Below are 21,682 nucleotides of genomic sequence, written 5' to 3' on the forward strand. Positions count from 1 at the left end.
TACCCTCCGTGGCCACGTGTCTATTTCAATCTTTACCAGTTATGAATGGGCTTGTTTGCTCTAGTGTTCTTGGACAATTTCAGTACAGATTCTTTGTCAGATATGCATTTTTTAGGAATACGATTTTATTTATTTTTGGCCGTGTTGGGTCTTCGTGTGTGGGCTTTTCCTAGTTTGGGTGAGCGTGGGCCATAACTAGTGGTGTGGGGCTTCTCACTGCAGTGGCTCCTCTTGTTGTGGGGCACAGGCTCAATATATACAATAAACCAAACCAAATCAAAGTATTAGAATTAAAATATCTCATTCAGAGAAGTTAAAAACCACAGAACAGAATACAGAAAAACCAAGGATTTACAACTAGAGAATACTGCTAATTAAATATATCCTAGTCTCTAAAATTCTATTATAAGTTATTTCTTATTCACAGATTTGCTGAATTTTAAAGATTCATTTTTACCTGAGATAGAAGAAAAATTCTTAAAGCCCATCACTTCACGTTTTGGCTTGATTGTTTCTAAGAGTTCTGGAAGCTGAAATAAATATGCACTTTATATATTCAGTTACTTTTTACTAATCAAAGGAAGAGACAATTCTATATGCACCTACAACTCTAGACTGTTATTAATTAATGATAAAACTAAACTTGGAACTTTCAGTAACTTTCATCAGAAGAAAACAAAATTCATTAGTGCTTTCAGTAGAAAATAATTCAACAACATGGAAAATCGTATTTTCACGGCTATTAACACTATTCTGTAGCTCCCTTCAATACCAAAAAAACCTTATGATAAAGATCATGTTTTTGCTCAACACATCCAGTATTTGTCCAAGCACCACAAAACACTTAAACCTGAAATAAGCAGAATTATGTATCACAGCACTTAAACACACTCTGTTCCTAAACAAAGTTCTGTTAATGGTAAAAGCAAGAACATGAAACCTATGTGGAGGAAATAGGAAGACGTTTTAAAAGTTCAGCACTTTTAAAGCATAAGTACTGGGTAAGTAGACTAGAAACAATTAGAATCCAACCCATTAAAGACCGTGGCTCCACCAGTGAAAAATCCGCTGCAGGCCTCCGGCCGCCCCCTGCAGCCGCTGCCATCCCTACTCCTCCACCGCTGCCTTCAACCCACCTGCCTATCTCCAACCCGCCTCAGACTGTAAATTCTAACTCCAATTCCCCTAGCACCCCAGAAGGCCAGGGAACTCAAGACCTACCTGTTGACAGTTTTAGTCAAGATAGTAGTATCTATGAGGACCAGCAAGACAAATATACCTCTAGGACTTCTCTGGAAAACTTACCCCCTGGTTCAGTTCTACTAAAGTGTCCAAAGCCTATGGAAGAAAACCATTCGTCTCGCAAAAAGTCCAAGAAGAAGTCTAAAAAACACAAGGAAAAGGACCAAATAAAAAATCACGACGTTGAGATGATTGAGGAAAAGGAAGAGGACCTTACAAGAGAAGAGGAAATTGTCAAGCTGAATGACTCCAATCCGGATTCCAATGAAGGAGTTAAAGAGGATTGCACTACCTCCACAGAGCCTTCTTCAACAATTGAACTCCCAGATTATTTGATAAAATATATTGCCATCGTCTCCTACGAGCAAGGCCAGAATTACAAGGATGACTTCAACGCTGAGTATGACGAATATAGGGCCTTGCATGCCAGGATGGAGACTGTGGCTAGAAGATTTATCAAACTGGATGCACAGCGAAAGAGCCTTTCTCCAGGCTCAAAAGAGTATCAGAATGTTCATGAAGAAGTCTTACAAGAATATCAGAAGATAAAGCAGTCTAGTCCCAATTACCACGAAGAAAAATACAGATGCAAGTATCTTCATAACAAGCTAGCTCCCATCAAGAGACTAATAGGTGAATTTGACCAACAGCAAGCAGAGTCATGGCACTAGAGATCTGCTTGGACCAGAAGATGTGAATAAACTTAAGCTTATTTATTTAAAATTCCAAATGAGTTGCTCTCAAAATTCTAAAAAATGAAACTTTGCCTGTTGAAAGTTTCAGTATTAGTAAACTTGAGTTATCTTTTTTTTCTTTCTTCTTGTTTTCCCATTTACTTTGCTTCCTTGCATTTTTGAAGCTGCTTTTTCTGGTCCTTTCTTCCCCTTTAAGACCTGTGTTTGTCAATAGAAATAATTTTTTTTAGATATTGGGGATCCAGTGTTTGTACTTCAAATCAAACTTTTTTCCTTAAAAACTGTGTTTGTCATTATAAATGATTTTTTTTTAATTAAAAAGAAAAATAATAAAGACCGTGGCTCCACAGGGTGAGCTGAGCTATGAGGGCCTGGCTTGTCCTGGCCTGTGGCGTCACTGCTCAGGGGAAGCCAGGGCTCCAGGCAGGCATGCAGTAGACAGGCTGCTGCCCAAGGAGGAGAGCATGCCAGTCAGGGGGTGGAGGCAACGCCAGAGGGAGGGAAAGGATGCTCTCTCTCAGGGGCCCTGGGCCCACAAGTCTAAACCCCATGAGGCCAGACAGTGAGAGCACAGGCTGCTACCCGAGGAGGACAGCATGCCCGTCGGGGGCAGAGGCGACGCCAGAGGGAGGGAAAGGATGCTGTCTCTCAGGGGCCCTGGGCCCACAAGTCTAGACAGTGTCTGGCCCACAAGGCCAGACAGTGAAAACCCTGAACCCCACACTTAGAATCCTCAGTGACACAGGCTTGCCTGCTCCTGAAGCCTGTCCAGGTCTGTGACCACGCAGACAAGCTGAGTGCTGGAAATGGAGACGATGGGCTTTGTTTCAGAAGGGCCACTTGCTTGGTCTTCGCAATTTCCTTGGGTGATAGAAAGATCTTTGCTGCCAGTTACCAAAGGCTTTTTAATATCCTTAGCACTTTCATTAGAGATGGGCCTGAGTAAAAGCTGAAAAAGGATTTCAGCGATAAAATGTTTCCACCTGCAAGATACATGAGCATGTAACTCAACACAAAATCCCAGCTGTCGACAAAGTATTAAGTGAAAGTTAACTCAGGAAAGGAGACCACACCCTGCCTCTCCAGGTAGGTGTGAAAAACAGGAACAGGACAGACTGTGACCCTGTGTGCATTTCCCCTCCTTGACCTAAGTAACAGAAAGAAAGCAAGAGGTCCCAAAACTAAAGGAAAATTAAGATCTGGAACATCCTAGGCTTTAAAAAGTTAATTAACTGCTTAAGGTAAACAATTTACTATATTTATTTAATAAATTATTATCATAGGGTAAAAAATAAAAGTCTCAACCTCAATTATGCTTCAAATAATACAAACAACCTAAGTGTCCTCTGCATAATGGACTGCTACAGGGGAAAAAAACCTAAGAGCAGACCACTTGCATCGAGAAAAGAATGGAATATTCTAGGTGTAAGAATAATCACTGGCTGGCATCTTGCTGGGGATGATGAAGCAAGCCCAGGCCTCAGAGGATCATATCAAGTCCACGGTGTCCCAGGAACTGCACAATCTTCATGAACAGTTTCATAGGGCAGGGTGCTCTACTGAGACTCCTCTGAGGAGAGGGAGGCAAAGGAGGAGGAGGAGAGGAACTTGGATGGAGCACCATTATCTGCTGGGCACCTTTGTTATCAGTTTGCTGGGCAAGAAATCTCTTTACTCCTCACAACAAGCACATGTAGAAGTTGTGTTCCTATTTTACAGACGAAGAATCTGAGATTCAGCCAATTTCCCTAAGACCACATAATTAAAGAGCAGCAGCGCCAAGGTCTGACTTGAAGCCTGTGCTGTTTCCACTGAAACACTCTCCTCCAGTTGACAGAGTGCTTCCGTGTCCGTGGATGATGGCTTCTCCACGTCATCTTTCCCACACTTCCGCTCATGCTCCCTTATAATCATCACCTTGCACTGGCCGGGGTGTGTGTCTATCACTGAGCTGTCTGTGCAGCAGGCATCTCTGAGACCTGGAGCGGACCTGGTGGGGCCGGGTGCTCAGCACTGGACCACATGAATGCTCCTGTGGCTTTATGCACAAAAATTAATCAATCATTATAGGCATGTGAATCCCTAATACATCCAAGCTGAAAAGGGTTTCTGAAATGAAGGGAAGGTTAACCAATTTTAAGACCTTCTAATCTCAGCCATTTGGTGTTTTTCAATTTCCAAATATTAAGGAAAAACTATGCATATTTTTATTATCTTCATTAAAACGACCATCTCTGTTTTATGGTGCCTCTGTATTGGAGGCACCATAAAAAGATTCTGGTTTTCCTAAGGGAAAATGAGGTCAATGCAGTGCTTTTCAAAAAGACAAAGCAATGAATATGTGACAACTGATGCCCCTAAAGATCACATAAACAAGAGTGAAAAGGAAGTCCAGTGAAATGGATAGAAACTAGGGAAGCTGGACTATAGCCCTTGCATCAACCTCTCATGACCACATGGGCTTTAAAAATCTTGGCACGTTTAGTTTAACCTGTCTTTAATTCATTTCAGTCTTGATTAGGGATGAGCACCAGCCAGCCCTCACCTCCTTGACAAATTTGGAGTACCGCGCCAGAATCTGCAGCGTCAGTCTCCACAGACGACGTGCCAGCAGCAGCAAGAACATCTTGTCAGACCAGCACCTCTGAAGGCTGCTCCACGTCCTGTGAGAAGCCAAAAGGCAATACAAGCTCCCAGCTAGAGGTAAAAATGCACAGTTAAGGAGTTGCAGCGGAAGGGCTAACAGCTAAAATCTTCAACGGACAAGCCAAGAGTGAAGCCAATGACATTCTGAAGAATCCTATGAGGTCAGCAAAGATTTAGGGAGGTGGAGTGGACAGCCAAGAGGCCTTTATTTTTTTTATTTTTTTATTTTTTTGGTGGGAAGCTGAGCATTTATTTTTATTTTTATTTTATTTTATTTTATTTTTTTTTTTAATTTTTTTTAATTTTTTTATTAGTTGGAGGCTAATTACTTCACAACATTTCAGTGGGTTTTGTCATACATTGATATGAATCAGCCATAGATTTACACTTATTCCCCATCCCGATCCCCCCTCCCACCTCCCTCTTCACCCGACTCCTCTGGGTCTTCCCAGTGCACCAGGCCCGAGCACTTGTCTCATGCATCCCACCTGGGCTGGTGATCTGTTTCACCATAAGATAGTATACATGCTGTTCTTTTGAAACATCCCACCCTCACCTTCTCCCACAGAGTTCAAAAGTCTGTTCTGTACTTCTGTGTCTCTTTTCTGTTTTGCATATAGGGTTTATCATTACCATCTTTCTAAATTCCATATATATGTGTTAGTATGCTGTAATGTTCTTTATCTTTCTGGCTTACTTCACTCTGTATAATGGGCTCCAGTTTCATCCATCTCATTAGGACTGATTCAAATGAATTCTTTTTGACAGCTGAGTAATATTCCATGGTGTATATGTACCACAGTTTCCTTATCCATTCATCTGCTGATGGGCATCTAGGTTGCTTCCATGTCCTGGCTATTATAAACAGTGCTGCAATGAACATTGGGGTGCACGTGTCTCTTTCAGATCTGGTTTCCTCAGTGTGTATGCCCAAAAGTGGGATTGCTGGGTCATCAAGAGGCCTTTAAACGCTGTTTTCTAATTTTACATGACTCCTTCTCCCAGGTATTTGATGCATATTAAACATACATAACAATCAGAAATAATCAGTTAACAGGTACTTTATAATAAAGCAACAAATGCGAATTGGAGTGGCAGTCACTTGCAAGGGTTTACTCTTTGGTTTTGAATTTGTCCTGTCTTCTCTTCCACTCCTGAATATGCTATTTAAATACAGGAAGTCAATTACACATGGCTACCTTTGCAAAGACAGCTGAAAATAAACTTTTGAGGCTAGAAGAGTGCAGTTTAGATGGAACTTGGCCACACAAAAGGGAGCACAGTGGAGTGGAGCTTTGTGGCTACAGGAACAGCCACCTAGGTGAGCAGGCACCAGGGACGCCTAAAGCGTGACTAGATGCAAACATGTCTGGAAAGCGTAGGCTGACCCCAGCCACCCGCCCGCTGTCCCAGGACTGGGCCAAGGGCTCTGGAGGCCTGAGGCAGCAGTCTGAGCTGAGAGTTATTCTCTGGAGGGAAGGGACATTCTGATCCTTGACCTCAGCTTGAGAGAGAAGTGGAGGGTAGCCACAAGGTTACAAGAAAAGGCTGTCACTTAAGCACAGCAGGGGTTATATCCCCTTGACACATTATATTCAGAAGCGAAAATGTGGTCTCCTTCCCGTTTTCTTAAAGCATTCTTTACATCGTCTCTATACAGCCGGAAGCTCTAGAAACCCTTTTTTAAAAAAGAACTTAAACTATATCTTCAGGGTCTAACTTACTTCCCTGGTGGCTCTGACAGTAAATCATCTGCATGCAATGCAGGAGACCTGGGTTTGATCCCTGGGTCAGGAATGGCTACCCACTCCAGTAATTGCTTGGAGAATTTCATGGACAGAGGAGCCTGGTACACTACAATCCATGGGGTTGCAAAGAGTTGGACACGACTGAGCAAGTAACACTACTGGAAGACAGCAAAAGGTCAAAGTGCTCCCAGGGCGCTAAGGCCACCAAGAAGACTTGGTGAATGGAATTAACCCACTTAATGATAGCCTTTGTCACTTTGAGGATATTACCTGGTGCATCTTCCAGGACATCTGTAAGTGCTGCTTCTAAGGATCCCGCTATTTCTCTAAATCTGAGAGAAAAACAATAGCGTAAACGGCTGTTTTCTCTGCTTCAGGTGCCTGTCCCCCCAACTCCCCCCTCCCCAGGCAATAGGACCATTCTCCTGCTTGCTTGTAGGGCCAGTGCCTCAGAGATGCCCCAGCAGCCCTGATGCCTGGCCTCCAGACTTTTTATCTTACTGAGCAGGAAATAAACTTATCTGAATTACTTGACCAGGAAGCCATTTCTGGCAAGTCCCACCACCTATAATCAGGTAATCACTTCAGGGCCGTAAGACTGGTTTTTCCAGTCCTCTTACCTCTACACTATCAGAAGGCGGCAAATGTCCCTCAAACTAAGAAATGGAGAAGCTATATTCTGTATCTTGGTTTGCAGCTTGAGACATACCACTGAAAGTAGGCAGTTAAACTAGAACAAGTCTCTGCCTGGCGCTCATCAGAGGTCTGCTGCCTGTCTCTCGTGCTGCTACTGGTAACTGCAGGCCCACCCTGAGGCTCAGGATCTGCTTTCTGGATGGGTTTTCTGTTTTCTCTGCTGGGCCATCTGTCATTTCATACCATCTTCTCACAGCCTTCTGTTATAATACCTGATGTGGACACATTTTTATGACTGTGAAATGAAACCGTGTGTGTATTCATTTCCTTAATTAGCTGCCTATGCAGCCCCCTCCTTCCCACCTCTATAACCTTCCATGTTCATACTTTCTTTACCATACATTCTTCTGTCACCCACTAGTTCCCTTGCTACCAATAAATTCTGACACATACTTAACATCAATTTACCTAATCCACAATCTTGGTTTTTTGGATAGTACTTACATGCTTTTTAAAAGCAGTTCAGAGACTGATCTTCAGGAAACTGGAGAGTAAACGCAGCAGCACTTCATAGAAAGAGCAGCAGCCCTGCCCTCAAAGGCACGAGTGGCCGAGAGCAGAGGACCCTGGCCCACCCTGCCTGCTGGAGCTGGCCGCTCCCCACAGCTTCCCTGTGCCACACGCAGGAAAGAACTCAGCGACTGCCCCGTGAAGCCTGCGGAAGGCGAGTCTCGCCAAGCAGCAGGGAGAGGCCCAGAGGGAACAAGTGGCAGAAGAGCAGTGGAGGAAGAGAAGGGAGCACTGGAGAACCGCAAAGAAGGCGGTGCTCCCGAGCACACTGCGGAGGAGAGGTCAGGGGCCGCCCTGCGGTGACAAGAGCAGACCAGCTCCTGCATTCGCCTCAGACCCCGAAGCCCACCATCTGCCCACATCTGTTAACACACGAAACACAGGAGGGAAGCTTCAGCATAGAAAAGGCCTGACACCAACACAGCATTGTTCAGAACGCGGAGAACCAGAAGCCACCTTCACAGCCCCAAGGAAGGGAAGGTTTCCGTAACATGCGGCAGAGTTCCTACTGAAAGCAGCGTGAAGAGAGGTCAGCTGGAAGTTCTGCGGCCATCAGAGGAACAGGTATAACTCAGTGTAAGTAAGGACACAGGATAAAACTGTATGTATGCCACAACAATCCGAAAACCATACAAACGAGAAAGTGCAAGACACAAATGCAGCAGACCCCTAACATTAATGCCTTTTAAACAGACGTGCAGATGACGTGTGACCAGGTGTGAGATCCCTAAGACTAAAACTGTCTAAGTCGTGTGACCCAGTTGTCCCCTCTCCCTACCTTCCAGGAGCCCAGAACCCGCCCCCTCAAGTAGCTTTGCTGGCCAGTAACTTCCAGGATTGAGGTGTTAGGTTGTACTTCTTCTTAGAAAATAAACAAAGTGAGATGTTACTTTGGTGAAATTTGGAAAGTTATGCTGTAGTTTTCACATATATATGGGATGCCATTCTACTCTTGATAGAGGATTTGTAAGAAAGGCAACCCCAAATACAAACACTCCTAAACTCTTCCATTTGGGTATGGGGATGATCTGGAGACACACACCCCCTCCCCCATGCACGGCTCTACTGACGCATGGACACAACTTGAGGAGGGTGGAGGGGAAGGAAGGCGCATCAGTACCACACGGACTCCACGCTGTAAAGGAGCTACACCACACTAAGCATGTGCTGAATGGAGCAGACAGAGAACACACATGTGACCACCCTGGGAGCATGCACCATTCTAGCAAGAGTTCAATTGAAAGACACACCACTGCCTGTAGCATTTAAGGCGCTAACACCCAGCTTCCAGGCAGCCACTGATTTACCACCGTTTGAGACTGCTGGGGGCCCATGTGCATTTAATCTCTTTCTATGAAAACTAATGCCTAACCCTACTTCTCAAAACTCCTGGAAGAACAAATGAAGCGCTGACACAATAGGGTATGTTGACACAGTAGGGGACCAGAGACAGAAGGGGTGCCTGTGTGCTCACAGAATGGAGGTGGTGGGAGGGGTGCCTTTTTTCCTGAAGATGACGGGGATGTCGGCACAGAGCCAGACCCAGGACTATCTGATTGCTACCGAGAGTGCAATATTAGTACCGATATTCCTTCCTAGAAATTTGCTGAAACATCACCACCCTACTGGTGTTCAGGCTTACTTTAAATGACCCTGAAGTGAATCAGAGAGCAATACAGCTTTGACACCAGCCATGTCTGCAGAACATTCTGTTATCCCAGAGAATAAATAACCCAACCACTGACAAAAATCAACAGAATGGTGTTCTATAAAGTAGTACCTGAATTTCAAGTGGAAGAGCAAATGCACTGAGAACAGGTTACACACGTCATAACTCAAACGTAACTTTTTTAATTTCATCAATTTTAAATAAAACTATTCACAAAGAAAAGCAATTCCTTTGAATGCTTATGACTAAACTCTGGTGAAGATTAAAAATGTCTTTCATGGGACTGGCTGAGTTTCAGCATAGTTTAAGACTCAATTACCAGCTTTGAGAGAACCTATGAGGAGAAGAGAACAGGCTGAGGACAGGCTGTGCTACCCTGCAGGGCCCAGAGCTCCAGAAGGCAGAAGGACGCGACAGTCCTCCTGGACACGACACTTATGCAAGATTCCCAAGTGTGGGGTCTGGGCTCCGGGGAAATGACTAGATAAGAGGCGTCTGGAGGCAGTAAACAGGAGTATGGGCTGTGATGGTTATTAGATATCTAAAGCAATCTAAGCCAAAACATAGACTACAGGAGACATGGAAAGTTTAAATTTTATTTCTCTACTGCACTCTTAAACTATAAAATGATGCTTCACCATTTTAAAATTTTCTCACAAACCAAAAGGGCTTCTTGCCCTGGCTACATCTTGATCATCACATAATGATTACGTCCCATGCAGTTCATGAGTATCTCAGACAAACAGATCCTTAATTTCTTACCTACATTATAATATAACCTTGAAAAATTAAAGCTCAGTATTGTATGTAAAAGAGCACCAAACTAACGGTCTGACAGCTTAGATTTCATCATCAAAAGATGATTATATACATTCTGAATCATGGCAAGTAATTACAAGTCAAGGGATTTAATGTATTTCCCTCTCTGTAATTATTCCTCAGACCTCCAGGGAAGGACTGCATCATAATTAAGGAAAGCATCCAGCGATTTATTTATTTATTTATTTTTTGCATCCAGCGATTTAAACTAAAAGCTTGGAAGTCTTTAAAAACCATTCTAACTAAAATGCTCGAGTTATCATCATTCTATGGAGGAACTTACTGTGATCTCACTCAAGAGAATCTGCAAAAATGGCTATATTATCATCTCTTTTTCTAGGGGAACATACATTGTTAAGAATTTATCCTAAATTGCCCCCGAATTGTCTACAGGACCACTTACTGACCCTGGTGATATCATTATGCTATCTGGAAGGAAAGTGTCACCATTTTCCAGAACACTCACCAAGAATAACTACAATTCTTATAAATTGATGGATGGAATCAGCTACAAAGAATATTTCAAGAAAGAATACTTTTCCTGATTCCCTCTGAGGATAAAAATGTTACAGGTGAGCAAAACTCAAAACTACAAAACTACAGATGAAGGATAGGTCTGCTATTTGAAGCAAGTGATGAAAGAGGAAAATGGAGAGGAAGGGCTGCTAGGTGAGCAGCTCTCTCTGTCTCTTCATGGTGAATGAAGGCGTAGCACCTGGGAATGAAGCTGGGCCTGGTCTATCTCCCTTGGAGTCCAGCATTTTCAGCTTGCTCATGACAAGAAAGTAAAACTTAATCCTTTTGTCATACAGGCCAGAACTTTGGCAATCATGATACTTCTTGTGTGTTTCTGCTCTAAATTGTTTCCCAAGGAATAATATGATGGTCTCCAAGAAGGGGCTGTGAGATGAAGTTCAGTCCATCTGAACTGGTGTTCAAATTCTATTTCAGAAGGGTGGAGGTGATGGGAATAAATTGCTGACCTTGGAGGGGAAGGCGGGGCGGGCGGAGGAGGGGAGGGGAGGGGGAAAAAAAAAATTGCTAACCTTATTTGAAAATAAATCGGCAAGTTCCACTTATTATTGACGCTGTGATAGGCAGAATGTGCTCGTAATCTTTTTACACTGGCCTTTGATCCACACTGCCGTTGAAACGTTCTTACAAAATCCATACTTATGGTATATTTCTTTTTTTTTTTTTTTTGGTATATTTCTAAAATAAGAACAAACAGGTGGAATTTTCATTTTAAGGAAACTAACCAGAATCGGGATCATATACTGAAAAATGGAAATCAAGATAAAGATCAACACACAGAATCACAGGTTTAAGATCTCATTAGGCCCTTACAGGATCTTCCTCTGAAGATCCGCACACTGAGTAATGCCCAAAGTGGTTCTATGACTTGCTCAAGGTCTTAGGTGGCAAGCCCATCAAGAGACCCAGGTATTCTAAGTCCAGTGGTCTTTAAGTGACAGCTCTCACTCATCTTCTAGGGCACCCCTAACTGTCCACTGGAACCACGAGAGATCACAGATTGAGTGGTATAATTTTCACTGCCTTTCAAGAAGAAGTAGAAAATTTAAAGAAAGGGAAGAAAGGAGGGAAGAAAAGGAAAGCAATTACTCAAACCATGTGAGTAATTACATCATTTTTATAGATGGGACAGCATGAAGACTGACAAGGGGAATCTAGCAACACCACTAAGCGCAGCAGGTAACACTTACTGAACATGTATCATCTGGACACAGTGTTTACAATTCTATTATTTAATTAACCCAGAAAACTATACTACCAGGTTAACTGCTTTTATCATCATCTCCCATAGAGATGACACTTCCTCTTCTGCTCAGGCTCAGAGAGAACTGACTCAGAAACAAGGCAAGGAAAGAGAGGAACCAGAAGCCCAGACAGTCAGCAGTGAAACCTGCAGCTGCACGTCCTTTGGCAAGGGCTCTCAGTCCCCAGGCTCTGGGGAGGACACTGCAGGATTTCCCACGGACTTCTCACTGAAGGGAAGCTCTCTTCTGGGTCACCAAACCAATCGCCTAAGTATGATGTCTGTGATTACATGGGAAGTGTGGTACAGTAAAGACTACTGTAGTGTTAAATTCCTTTCAGCTGGTTTTGAGCTGCTGCTGCTGCTGCTAAGTTGTTTCAGGCGTGTCCGACTCTGTGCGACCCCACAGACGGCAGCCCAGCAGGCTCCCCTGTCTCTGGGATTCTCCAGGCGAGAACTGCACTGGGTTGCCATTTCCTTTCCCAGTGCACGAAAGTGAAAAGTGAAAGCGAAGTCACTCGGTCACATCCGACTCTTAGCTACACTTACTGAATTCCCTAAGTGTGGTCTAAATGTGGGGAGCTGAGAGAAAGAAAAGTATTCCTCATCCCTTTTGGGATAAAACTACACCCCTGCATATAATGGATGTTAAAGGAATGCAAAAATACTTCTCTCTTCTCAAAAGCAAGTCCCATTAACACTGAAAACTGAAAGCATTTCTTGCAAGAAATGTAACCACAACCATTAAGTACTGGTTTAGAATTCTAAAGTCAACATTTCATCAGAAAGCTTCATTTCTGAGCTGGAAAATCTCCTGAGCCTAACATGATAAATATGATTCTCTAAAGAGGGATGTAAAGAGTCTAAATTGCTAATGCTTAAGACCATTACTTCATTCTGCTTATGGTATCTATTTTTAAAAGCCCTACTTTATTTATTTACAAAGATCTATTTTATAAAGTCACAAAACTCAGTGTCACACAACTTGTTGAAAATCATATTACTTAATTATATGGTTCAACATACTGTAACAAGGGCCAAGAGAACAGATAAGTGGTATTTCTGGGATAATAAAGTTCCAAATTTGGTGTCTTACCTGTTGTGAAGTTATTCGGCCCAGGCTTACCACACTCAACTTGTGCCTCTCTACTGCTACTGCTAAGCCACTTCAGTCGTGTCCGACTCTGTGCGACCCCATCCCTGGGATTCTCCAGGCAAGAACACTGGAGTGGGTTGCCATTTCCTTCTCTAATGCATAAAAGTGAAAAGTGAAAGTGAAGTCGCTCAGTCATGTCCGACTCTTCGCGACCCCATGGACTGCAGTCTACCAGGCTCCTCCATCCATGGGATTTTCCAGGCAAGAGCACTGGAGTGGGGTGCCACTGCCTTCTCCGTGTGCCTCTCTACACTTTATAAATTAGTAAGCAAAGTGACCAAGCATAATTAGAAAAAGAGGCAAATAGAGGTTCTAGAAATGAAAATAATGATAAATTTGAAACAGGTGAAAAGGAATTTAGACACAACTGAAGAAGGAATTCTTGAACTAGAAGAAAAGTCCCAAGAAATTACCCAGAATGTAGCACAAAGATGAAAAATAAAAAAAGTAAATTCAGGAAACATGAAAGATAAAGTGAGGACAATTAATTAAGAGTTCTAAAAGCAAATAATAAAGGAATGAGACAGAAGCACAATTGAGTTAATGAATAAAAATGATATAGAAATGATTTAAAAAACCACCAATCCTCATTCAGAAAACCCAACAAATCTTAAATTCAGCAAATAAAAAGAAGTCCATACTAGATATATCATAACGAAATAGCACACCAAAGTCACTGGGAAAATTTTAAAAGGAGCCGGGGAAAAGCCGTTATAACTACCAAGCAACAACTACTTTCAAGTGACAAAGTTCAAAGTGCACAGAATTCTACTTCCAGCAAAACTACCTTTCAAACATAAAAGGTATAAAGTTATTTTCAAACAAATATTGACTGAGGGTTTATCATAAAAAAGTGAAATTTATTATCAACAGAAATTCATAACAGATGAATTTTTGGAGGAAGGAAAATGATCTAAGAGAAAAGGTATAACATCCAAGAAGGAACAATAAGCAAAGGAAATGATAAAATGTGGAATATTTTTGAGAGGAGGAGGACGGCCATGTTGAAGCAATAAAAATAATGCCCAATTGGGGGGCATAAAAAAATCAAAATAGAAATAAGACCCTGGTAACTATTACATACTATGGAATGGCATGATTGGCATCTAAGATCCTTGTGCTGTGTGGGAGGCTGAAGAACACCAGTAACTTTAAATTCTGTTAAGTAAACACTAAGGTTACTTAATACACACATAAACAGAGGGCAGAACTTCCAAATTAGTAGAGTGGTAAAAGAGAATAAATGAGAAAAACAAATTCCCGAAAGTGCACAATATAAAGAAGGTGGGAAAGAAAAAAAGAGAGACAGACAGAAAGGAAAAGAAGGAAGAAAAATGGGACAAATAGGAAGAACTAAAAAAACCGCAAATATATCAATCACTATGATCATTGTAAAATTTAATAAATTACCTAATTATAAGACAAAGATTGTCATATTGAATAAAAAAATAAAAAAACAAAAATCAAAATCCAGAGCAGGAACAGGAGGAGAGGCACCAAGAGGCTGAGCAACAGGGAACTGAGCAGGCGATCGGGGTGCAGACTCAGGCCATTTGGCCTAGAGTCTTCATTCTTCTCCAGGACACTACATAACATCTTAAAAAAATGGAAAATTAACATATGGGTTTACTTTTGATATATCAACCACGAAGTCCTTTAAATAAAAAACATGAATTTTTTTAAAAAAAAGAAATATCAAGGCCTCCTAATCTTTCAAATTATATAGGACATTTTTATACTACATTAATAATTATAATATTAGTTATATAATACATATACAATCCAATTACTACTTCTTGTTTTCCTTCAAAGTGATATAGCAGAGATCTGCAAACTTAATTTTTCATCGAAAACAACTGTAAAGAGATTTGTTTTCAGCGGTCCTTAAGATCTTTTTTAAAACTTAGATAAAAACATCCATATCTAGTCATAATTGCTTCTCAACTGAATTCTACCTTACATTCTAAAAAATATTCTTAGTCCCCAAAGTATCAGAGACTATGACTTTAATAAAATAATGTGTGTATTTTTAAGGTAAATGCTGGCTCTGCAACTCAGATTGTGATTTTCAATAAACCACAGTACCAAGACTGTGCAAAACAGACATGACTATCTCAGGTTAACAACTGCAAGAATCACGACAACAGAGGGAAAGGTACCTAGTGAAATCCATCAGGATTCCCAGGATTAAAAAGCAAGGGTAATTTTTCTTCTAATCCTCATACTATTTCTGGCCAGACAGAATTCACCAAAAAGTCATAGCCAGGAACAGTATTGCCCTTTTCACTGTAGGATAAGAGAAAAATTTCAGTCAAATACACCAGAAACATCTACTTACAAAAAGCAAAATTCCATTGTGATGTTTTATTAAAATAAAAGTTCCTTAGCCTAAAATTTACTTCAACCTTTTAAAAACAACTATGTTTGTCAATTATTCTGTTTTTAGGCCCAAACTTCTATTTCACTCCTTGATCTCATTCTCACCTAGAACCTGACACATCCTCTGTGTCCTGACTCCTACAATTATCACATAGCAGACAGCTGGGGTCAAGGATAATGGAAAACTACGCCAACTTGCTGTGGCAGTTGTCTCCCCTAAAATGGGCTACCATGTTTATACACCATCTTGAAAAAGCAGCAATCTAATACCACAAGAAAAACAATCTTTGTATTCAACCTTAACACCACTCAACTCTAAAACACTGTAAATCACACTGATTTACCAATTACTAACAGCTTTGTGACTCAGCTATCTTTGATTACCTTCAGGTCTAATGTTCTATGACTATTTCATATAAAATCTGGGTTACAAATCTTAATACAAAAAAAATGATAACATTCATGGTTTTCATATGCACATGCTTTATTTTGCATTGTAAGCAAAAAGGCCAAATTCTGAGTTTCTAATTCACACACTTAGGTGAGAGAGAACACCGAGATAAAATCAAGCTCTCAGGAGCCACAGAACCTGAGTTCAAATCTCGGGTCATTTAACTTCTCTGTGTTTTGGTTTCCTCATCTTTAAAATCATAGGGTCATTATATGGAATAAGATTTGTAAAGCATTTAGGATGGTGTATGGTTTGTAAAGCATTTAGCACTTACTAACATATAGTGCTATGTTAATAGTGTTAAATACACAGTACATAAATAAAAAAGGTGGGTTCCTTACGTTTCTCTCTACTTAAAAATCTGTAAATATCTTTAGGCAACAGCATCTCACTGACCTACCCACTTTGCTGCATTGTTAACATGCTCTATATTAAGGTAATTTTCTTTATATTCGATGAGGGAAAGGAGACGCCTATGTCCCACATACCCAATTCCATGTATCATATCATATACTTTTAATCCCAGTAAGAACTAGCTCTAATAAGGTATAGGAAGACAGAACAAAATTGAAGATTTTAGAACACAAATGCACACAATATGAGCAAATGAATGACAAGATCACCTCATTCCCAAACTAAATACACAATTAAAGCCTCAAAAGGAAAATTTAACTCTGCAAGATCAACAATTAGAAAAGCTAATTTACGTCCTCTGGAAAATAACTCCTGAACATCACTGCTGTTGCTGGGTATACAGAGCACCCAACGGCAGATGCTGAGCAAGGGAGGGTCCAGGGCAACAAGATGATGCAGCATGAAGCAAAGGCAGATGACCTACCAAGGTACAGTCTAGATACTCAAATTTCTGAGCTTTCTACATGAGTTCTGCCACCCTGAAAACTGTGGAAAAGAACAAACATGTGAGGCATGAAACTTGACATTTCAGGACCAAGACTAGGCTTGTCAAATCTAAAGATTGGTTGTTTCATTACTGTGGCCTCTTTAATTTCACATGATGACTTCTATTAAATTCTCACCCCAAATCCAAATCCAACTAAATCTTCATGATTATTACACAAAAGTGGCAAAACAAAGCTTCATCTGAAATCATCTAGTGGAAACAGAGAGGGTACTTCCCAGTCAATTAGCACATTTATTCCCCAGGTTTCTCTTTTCAAAGAAAAAAATTTCAAGACTAAAAATAATTTTTACTCCATGAACAAAGAGACTTGATTTGCCTTTCTAATGCTGCAAATTGACTGAGTCTTTCATTTCACAAACATTGGACAGTTGCTGTCTTAAGACACTGTGCCAAGGGTGGGGAGTATGGGTTGTGCAGGATGGGAGCAAGCTGTTAAGATGGAAATTAGTCCTCAATAGAAGTGAAAGCAACATGCAATCACCTACAGAGAACAGGATGAAAGCTAGACTTCAGGATGAAAGGTGGTCTCTTGAAGGAAGTGGCATCTGCGTTGGGGCTTCACACGGAATGACAGATCAACAAAAAGAAAGGGAAAGGCAGAGGACTCTGAGGAAAAACAGAGACCCACCAAATGTGTGCCGGGGACCAGCAGAGCAAGGGAAGCCCACAGAGTGCCACACACAAGGACCACTGAGGCCGGAGTGCGCAGGGCCTCGTACGCCACATCAAGACGTCTAGACTGTCCTCCATACGCAACGAGAAGCCACTGAAGACTTAGGAAGAAGGCAGTGCCTAAATATCAAATCGTGGGTCAGTGTGACAGCCGAAGGGCAGAGGGGACGGGTGAGAAGGGAGAGGGTGGAGGCAGAGGGAGGGAGAGGAGGTGGGCAGATCCTGTTATTCTGGATAAGACTATGACGAAGGCCCGGATCAGGCCAGTGGTGATGGTGAAAGGCAGCTGGGTATTTATAAAACAAAGCGAAAAGTATGGAAATCAGGCAAGAGGAGGGAAAACTTAAGATGACTTTAACCACAATTAATATAAAACTTGTTGAATTACACTGAATTCATAGTTATAAACAGATTACAACATTAGAATAATGGAAGGAAACCAACTTTTATTTCACATGTAATTGAGGAAAAAGTACACAAAAGGGGAAAATATGGGTTGTGAATTCACAAAGATGTACCCTTTACCTCTGCCCTACTCATTACAGTTTCCTTCTGAGGCGATGACCCTCACCCACCTCATAGCGCCATGCTAACAATTCACCGGGGGAGCGCATATGAACCCGACCCAAAGGAGGCAGCAATAATCAGCAGGCGCAAGTTCTGAGTACAGCTGCTTAAACTACCTTGAGATGGCTCCTCCTGTGACCTCTCGAAGAAGGTGGCAGTGATGGGGAACGAACTCCAAGAGTTTATCATATGTGAACTGGAGATCACTCAGATGACTATCAACAATCTGCTCTAGAATCACCTATTAAACAAATAGCATTTTTAAAAAAGCATCTAAAAGAGAGGTATGAATTACACACTACAGGAAAAATAGAGAAAACCTCAAAAGTATGCTTCCTCATGCCCCCTCCTCCCCAGCTAACATGTTTTCCAACAGTAAGAGCTATACTCAGAACTAGATTCAGGATTTGGAAGCACAGCTCTGACCCAGGGGAGACACAGGCTGGGTGACAGAGACTGGCCTGAAGCTGGAAAGCCAAGCACATTTGTCTCCTCCCCTCCCGAGACTGAAAACAAAATAAAATGACAATTTCCCATAACAACAGACCCTCCCTGTACTGATCTCGGCCTTTTCTTCTACCATAATTTAGATCAGGGGAAGGCGTGAGACAGAGAAAGATGGAAATATATATTTTATTTTACTTTATTATTTTATCTTTTGTGTTAAGGTTGACAGTCAAGAGGTTAATGACAAGATATGCATACGAATTAAAAAAAAATGAAAATGTGGCCTTGGTTTATTTAATATGCCACTGAAACATCAAATGTTTCTCTTAGGTTCAGTTCAATGAAAAACAAAGGCATAAGCTAGTAATGATTTTCACTTACTGAGACAGAAATAATGTAGGTAATTTGTCTTTTTCATTCTTATCAAGTTAGGTAAGAAATAGAACAGGATAGGAAGAGAGGAAACTGACAGATCATTTACTTTTAGTAACTCTAATAAAAGCTGAAAGGATTACTGAAGTTAATCCTTACATTTCATTTTTATCAATGGGATTCCATTTCCCCCATTTATAAATGGGAGGCTTTCATCCCAAAGTCATGGTGAACAGGGCTTTGTACTTACTGGACAGAAAGAGCATCCACACTGACAGAGGACTGAAGAGTCTGCAAACACTGAGGATGGGCTTGTGACTTTTATCAGTTTGAACCAGATGAAGCTGCCGCTTTTGTGTGTCAGAAAACGTTGAGTACTGGCAACTTCGTATGGTACAGTCTACATCCTGGCTGCTCAAAGGCAGAATGTGCATACTTTCCAAAGTTTAACTGCATCCTTGGAGATGAAGGACACTGGATAGTCAAGTTCTGGACTTAGGGTATTATGCTGCTAATTTGCCTACGGAAGTCCTGCATCAGTGACTATTTCCTCCCTCCCACCTTCCTGGCTAAGAGACTCCTCAGTACTCAAGACTTAGGCCACATCTCTGTGAAGACAACCTTCAGCACAGACTTTCCATGGCCAGGGTTTCAGCAGGCTCCCTTACTAGGAACTTACACTGTGGTTTTGGTATCTGCTTACTTGTTTCATTTTACACACTAGACCAGTAGTTAAAAATTCATTTTAAGAATTTAGTGGCAAATAATTCAGATACCATAAAACCTAAAAACATTTTGATACATTCCTTCTCCCTAGGCAAGACCCTACTCCCACTAAATTAACATGATCCCTGGGCATCACTAAAAAACATTTGAGAAGGTGCCTGACTCCTGCATGCTGGTTGTAACCACCAGGGACCAACCTTTTCTTACAACTGATGGTACTACAGTAACTGAGAATCTTTAGAGAAAGGCCTCTAAACTACCCCTTACACCCAGTAAAGCATCCAAGACAGAGCAGATGCTCTATATGAACATCTGCTGAATGAAGGCCTTATTCAACAGTACACAAACCTCATCTATGTATGGTTTCATGAGGACCTGACCAACTAATGTCTCTGCATCCCATGTCTTGTCAATTGTGGCGTAAGTCCGTAAGCAGGGCCGAATAATATCGACACTGGAAGTCTGAAGACCTTCTAATAGGAGGCCTTCCAGCGACTGTTGTTAACATGGCTGTAATACCAGCTATACGCTGCAAGAAAGACAGGTTAAAAAGCTCCAGTTGTAATCATTTCTAAAGATCCAAACACACACATAACAAATTTCTTATTCCAACAGAAGACATGTAAAATTAAATATTAACATTTTCTGGAGAGGAACAATGAATCTCTCCTCCTCCTCACATCTCTTTGTAAGTCAATCTTTGCTGTATCAAAGGAGGATTTAGATATCACTTCAGAATGAGGTTCTTTTAAGCTACAGAGTAAATCTGACAAACATCATGATTCTAAAGTCCAGTCAAGAGTTTTGGATAAATTAATTCTGACTAAATCATATAGTGTGTCAAGTTACATGAAATTTAGAATTAATTTTACCCTTATAAGTCAGAGGATATGCCTGTGTCTTTACACAAAATCTATAATGTGCGACACTTAGGAGGCAGGGGCCTAAAAAACAAAAAATGAAAGAGAAAATTCAAAGCTAGTTTCAAAATCCTGCAGATCAAAAACTGTCAGAACAATACAGGCATACCTTGGCAATACTGCAGGTGTGGTTCTAGGCCACCACAGTAAATTGACTACTATCACAATAAAGTCAGGTATGGGGGTTTCTTGGATTCTCAGCAGATATAAAGGGTCTGTTTATACTGTACTACATACAGTATGTTGAGTTTGCAAAAGCATTATGTGTAAGAAAAACAAGATATAGACCTTAACTACTTTAATTAAAAATGCTTTATTGCTAAAAAATGCAACCATCATGTGAACCATCAGTAAGCTATCATCATTTTGCTGGTGGAGGTTTGAAATACTGTGAAAACTACCAGAATGAGATACAGAGATTACAGGACTTGAAGTGAGCAAGTGCTGTTAAAAGGGTACTAGCATGGTGATAGACCTGCTTGGCGCAGAGCTGCAATAAATCTTCAATTAAAAAAAAGTGCAGTATCTGTGAAACACAATAAATCTAAGGGCAATAAAACAAGGTCTGCCTGTACCAGGTAAAATCAAAATTATTTAGCTAATTCCTAAATACTAAAGTGTCAAAAATCTAGAACAACAGTTCCTGGTCTTATTTCGTCCAAAACAGGCAAGGCTTTGCTTTGAACAGCATGACACTGTAACTGATTAAATTCTGTGGCAATTCTCTCCAAAATTTCAGTCAAAAGTGGGCTAGTGGAGACAATTAAAAAGAGTTAATTTCTAAAGGTTTTTAATTTCCAAGAATATATCACATGATTGGCAATCCTGATGCTTTCACTGTGCTTTTCCATAGCCCCCTTGTTACAAGGTAGAAGCTATAGCATCCTTTGTGCCATGAGCTTTTACAGCATATTCTGCTGCTGCTGCTGCTGCTAAGTCGCTTCAGTCATGTCCGACTCTATGCGACCCCATAGACGGCAGCCCACCAGGCTCCGCTGTCCCTGGGATTCTCCAGGCAGGAACCCTAGAGTGGGTTGCCATTTCCTTCTCCGACGCATGAAAGTGAAAAGTGAAAGTGAAGTCGCTCAGTTGTGCTGACTCTTTGCGACTCCATGGACTGCAGCCTACCAGGCTCCTCCATTCATGGGATTTTCCAGGCAAGAGTACTGGAGTGGGGTGCCATTTCCTTCTCTGGTACAACATGTTCTAGGACAGTGGAAAACTAGAAAAGTTAAGTATAAGCCCCTGACACTGCCGGCTCCGACCAC

General features: G+C 41.3%; 1 protein-coding gene and 1 pseudogene across 1 annotated transcript; one reads left to right on the top strand and one right to left on the bottom strand.

The window, feature by feature from the left end:
* The first annotated feature begins 1,056 nt into the window (after positions 1 to 1,056).
* On the top strand, positions 1,057 to 2,241 carry LOC122450877 (RNA polymerase II elongation factor ELL2-like). The gene has a single exon (XM_043483230.1). It carries the CDS (start codon positions 1,341 to 1,343, stop codon positions 1,911 to 1,913), a length of 573 nt encoding a protein of 190 aa, XP_043339165.1. The 5' UTR covers positions 1,057 to 1,340; the 3' UTR covers positions 1,914 to 2,241.
* Positions 2,242 to 2,305: 64 nt separating this feature from the next.
* Positions 2,306 to 21,682, bottom strand: part of LOC122450879 — a 37,225-nt pseudogene continuing 17,848 nt past the window's right edge.

The sequence above is a fragment of the Cervus canadensis genome, chromosome 12, assembly GCF_019320065.1.
Source record: "Cervus canadensis isolate Bull #8, Minnesota chromosome 12, ASM1932006v1, whole genome shotgun sequence".
Taxonomy (NCBI): domain Eukaryota; kingdom Metazoa; phylum Chordata; class Mammalia; order Artiodactyla; family Cervidae; genus Cervus; species Cervus canadensis.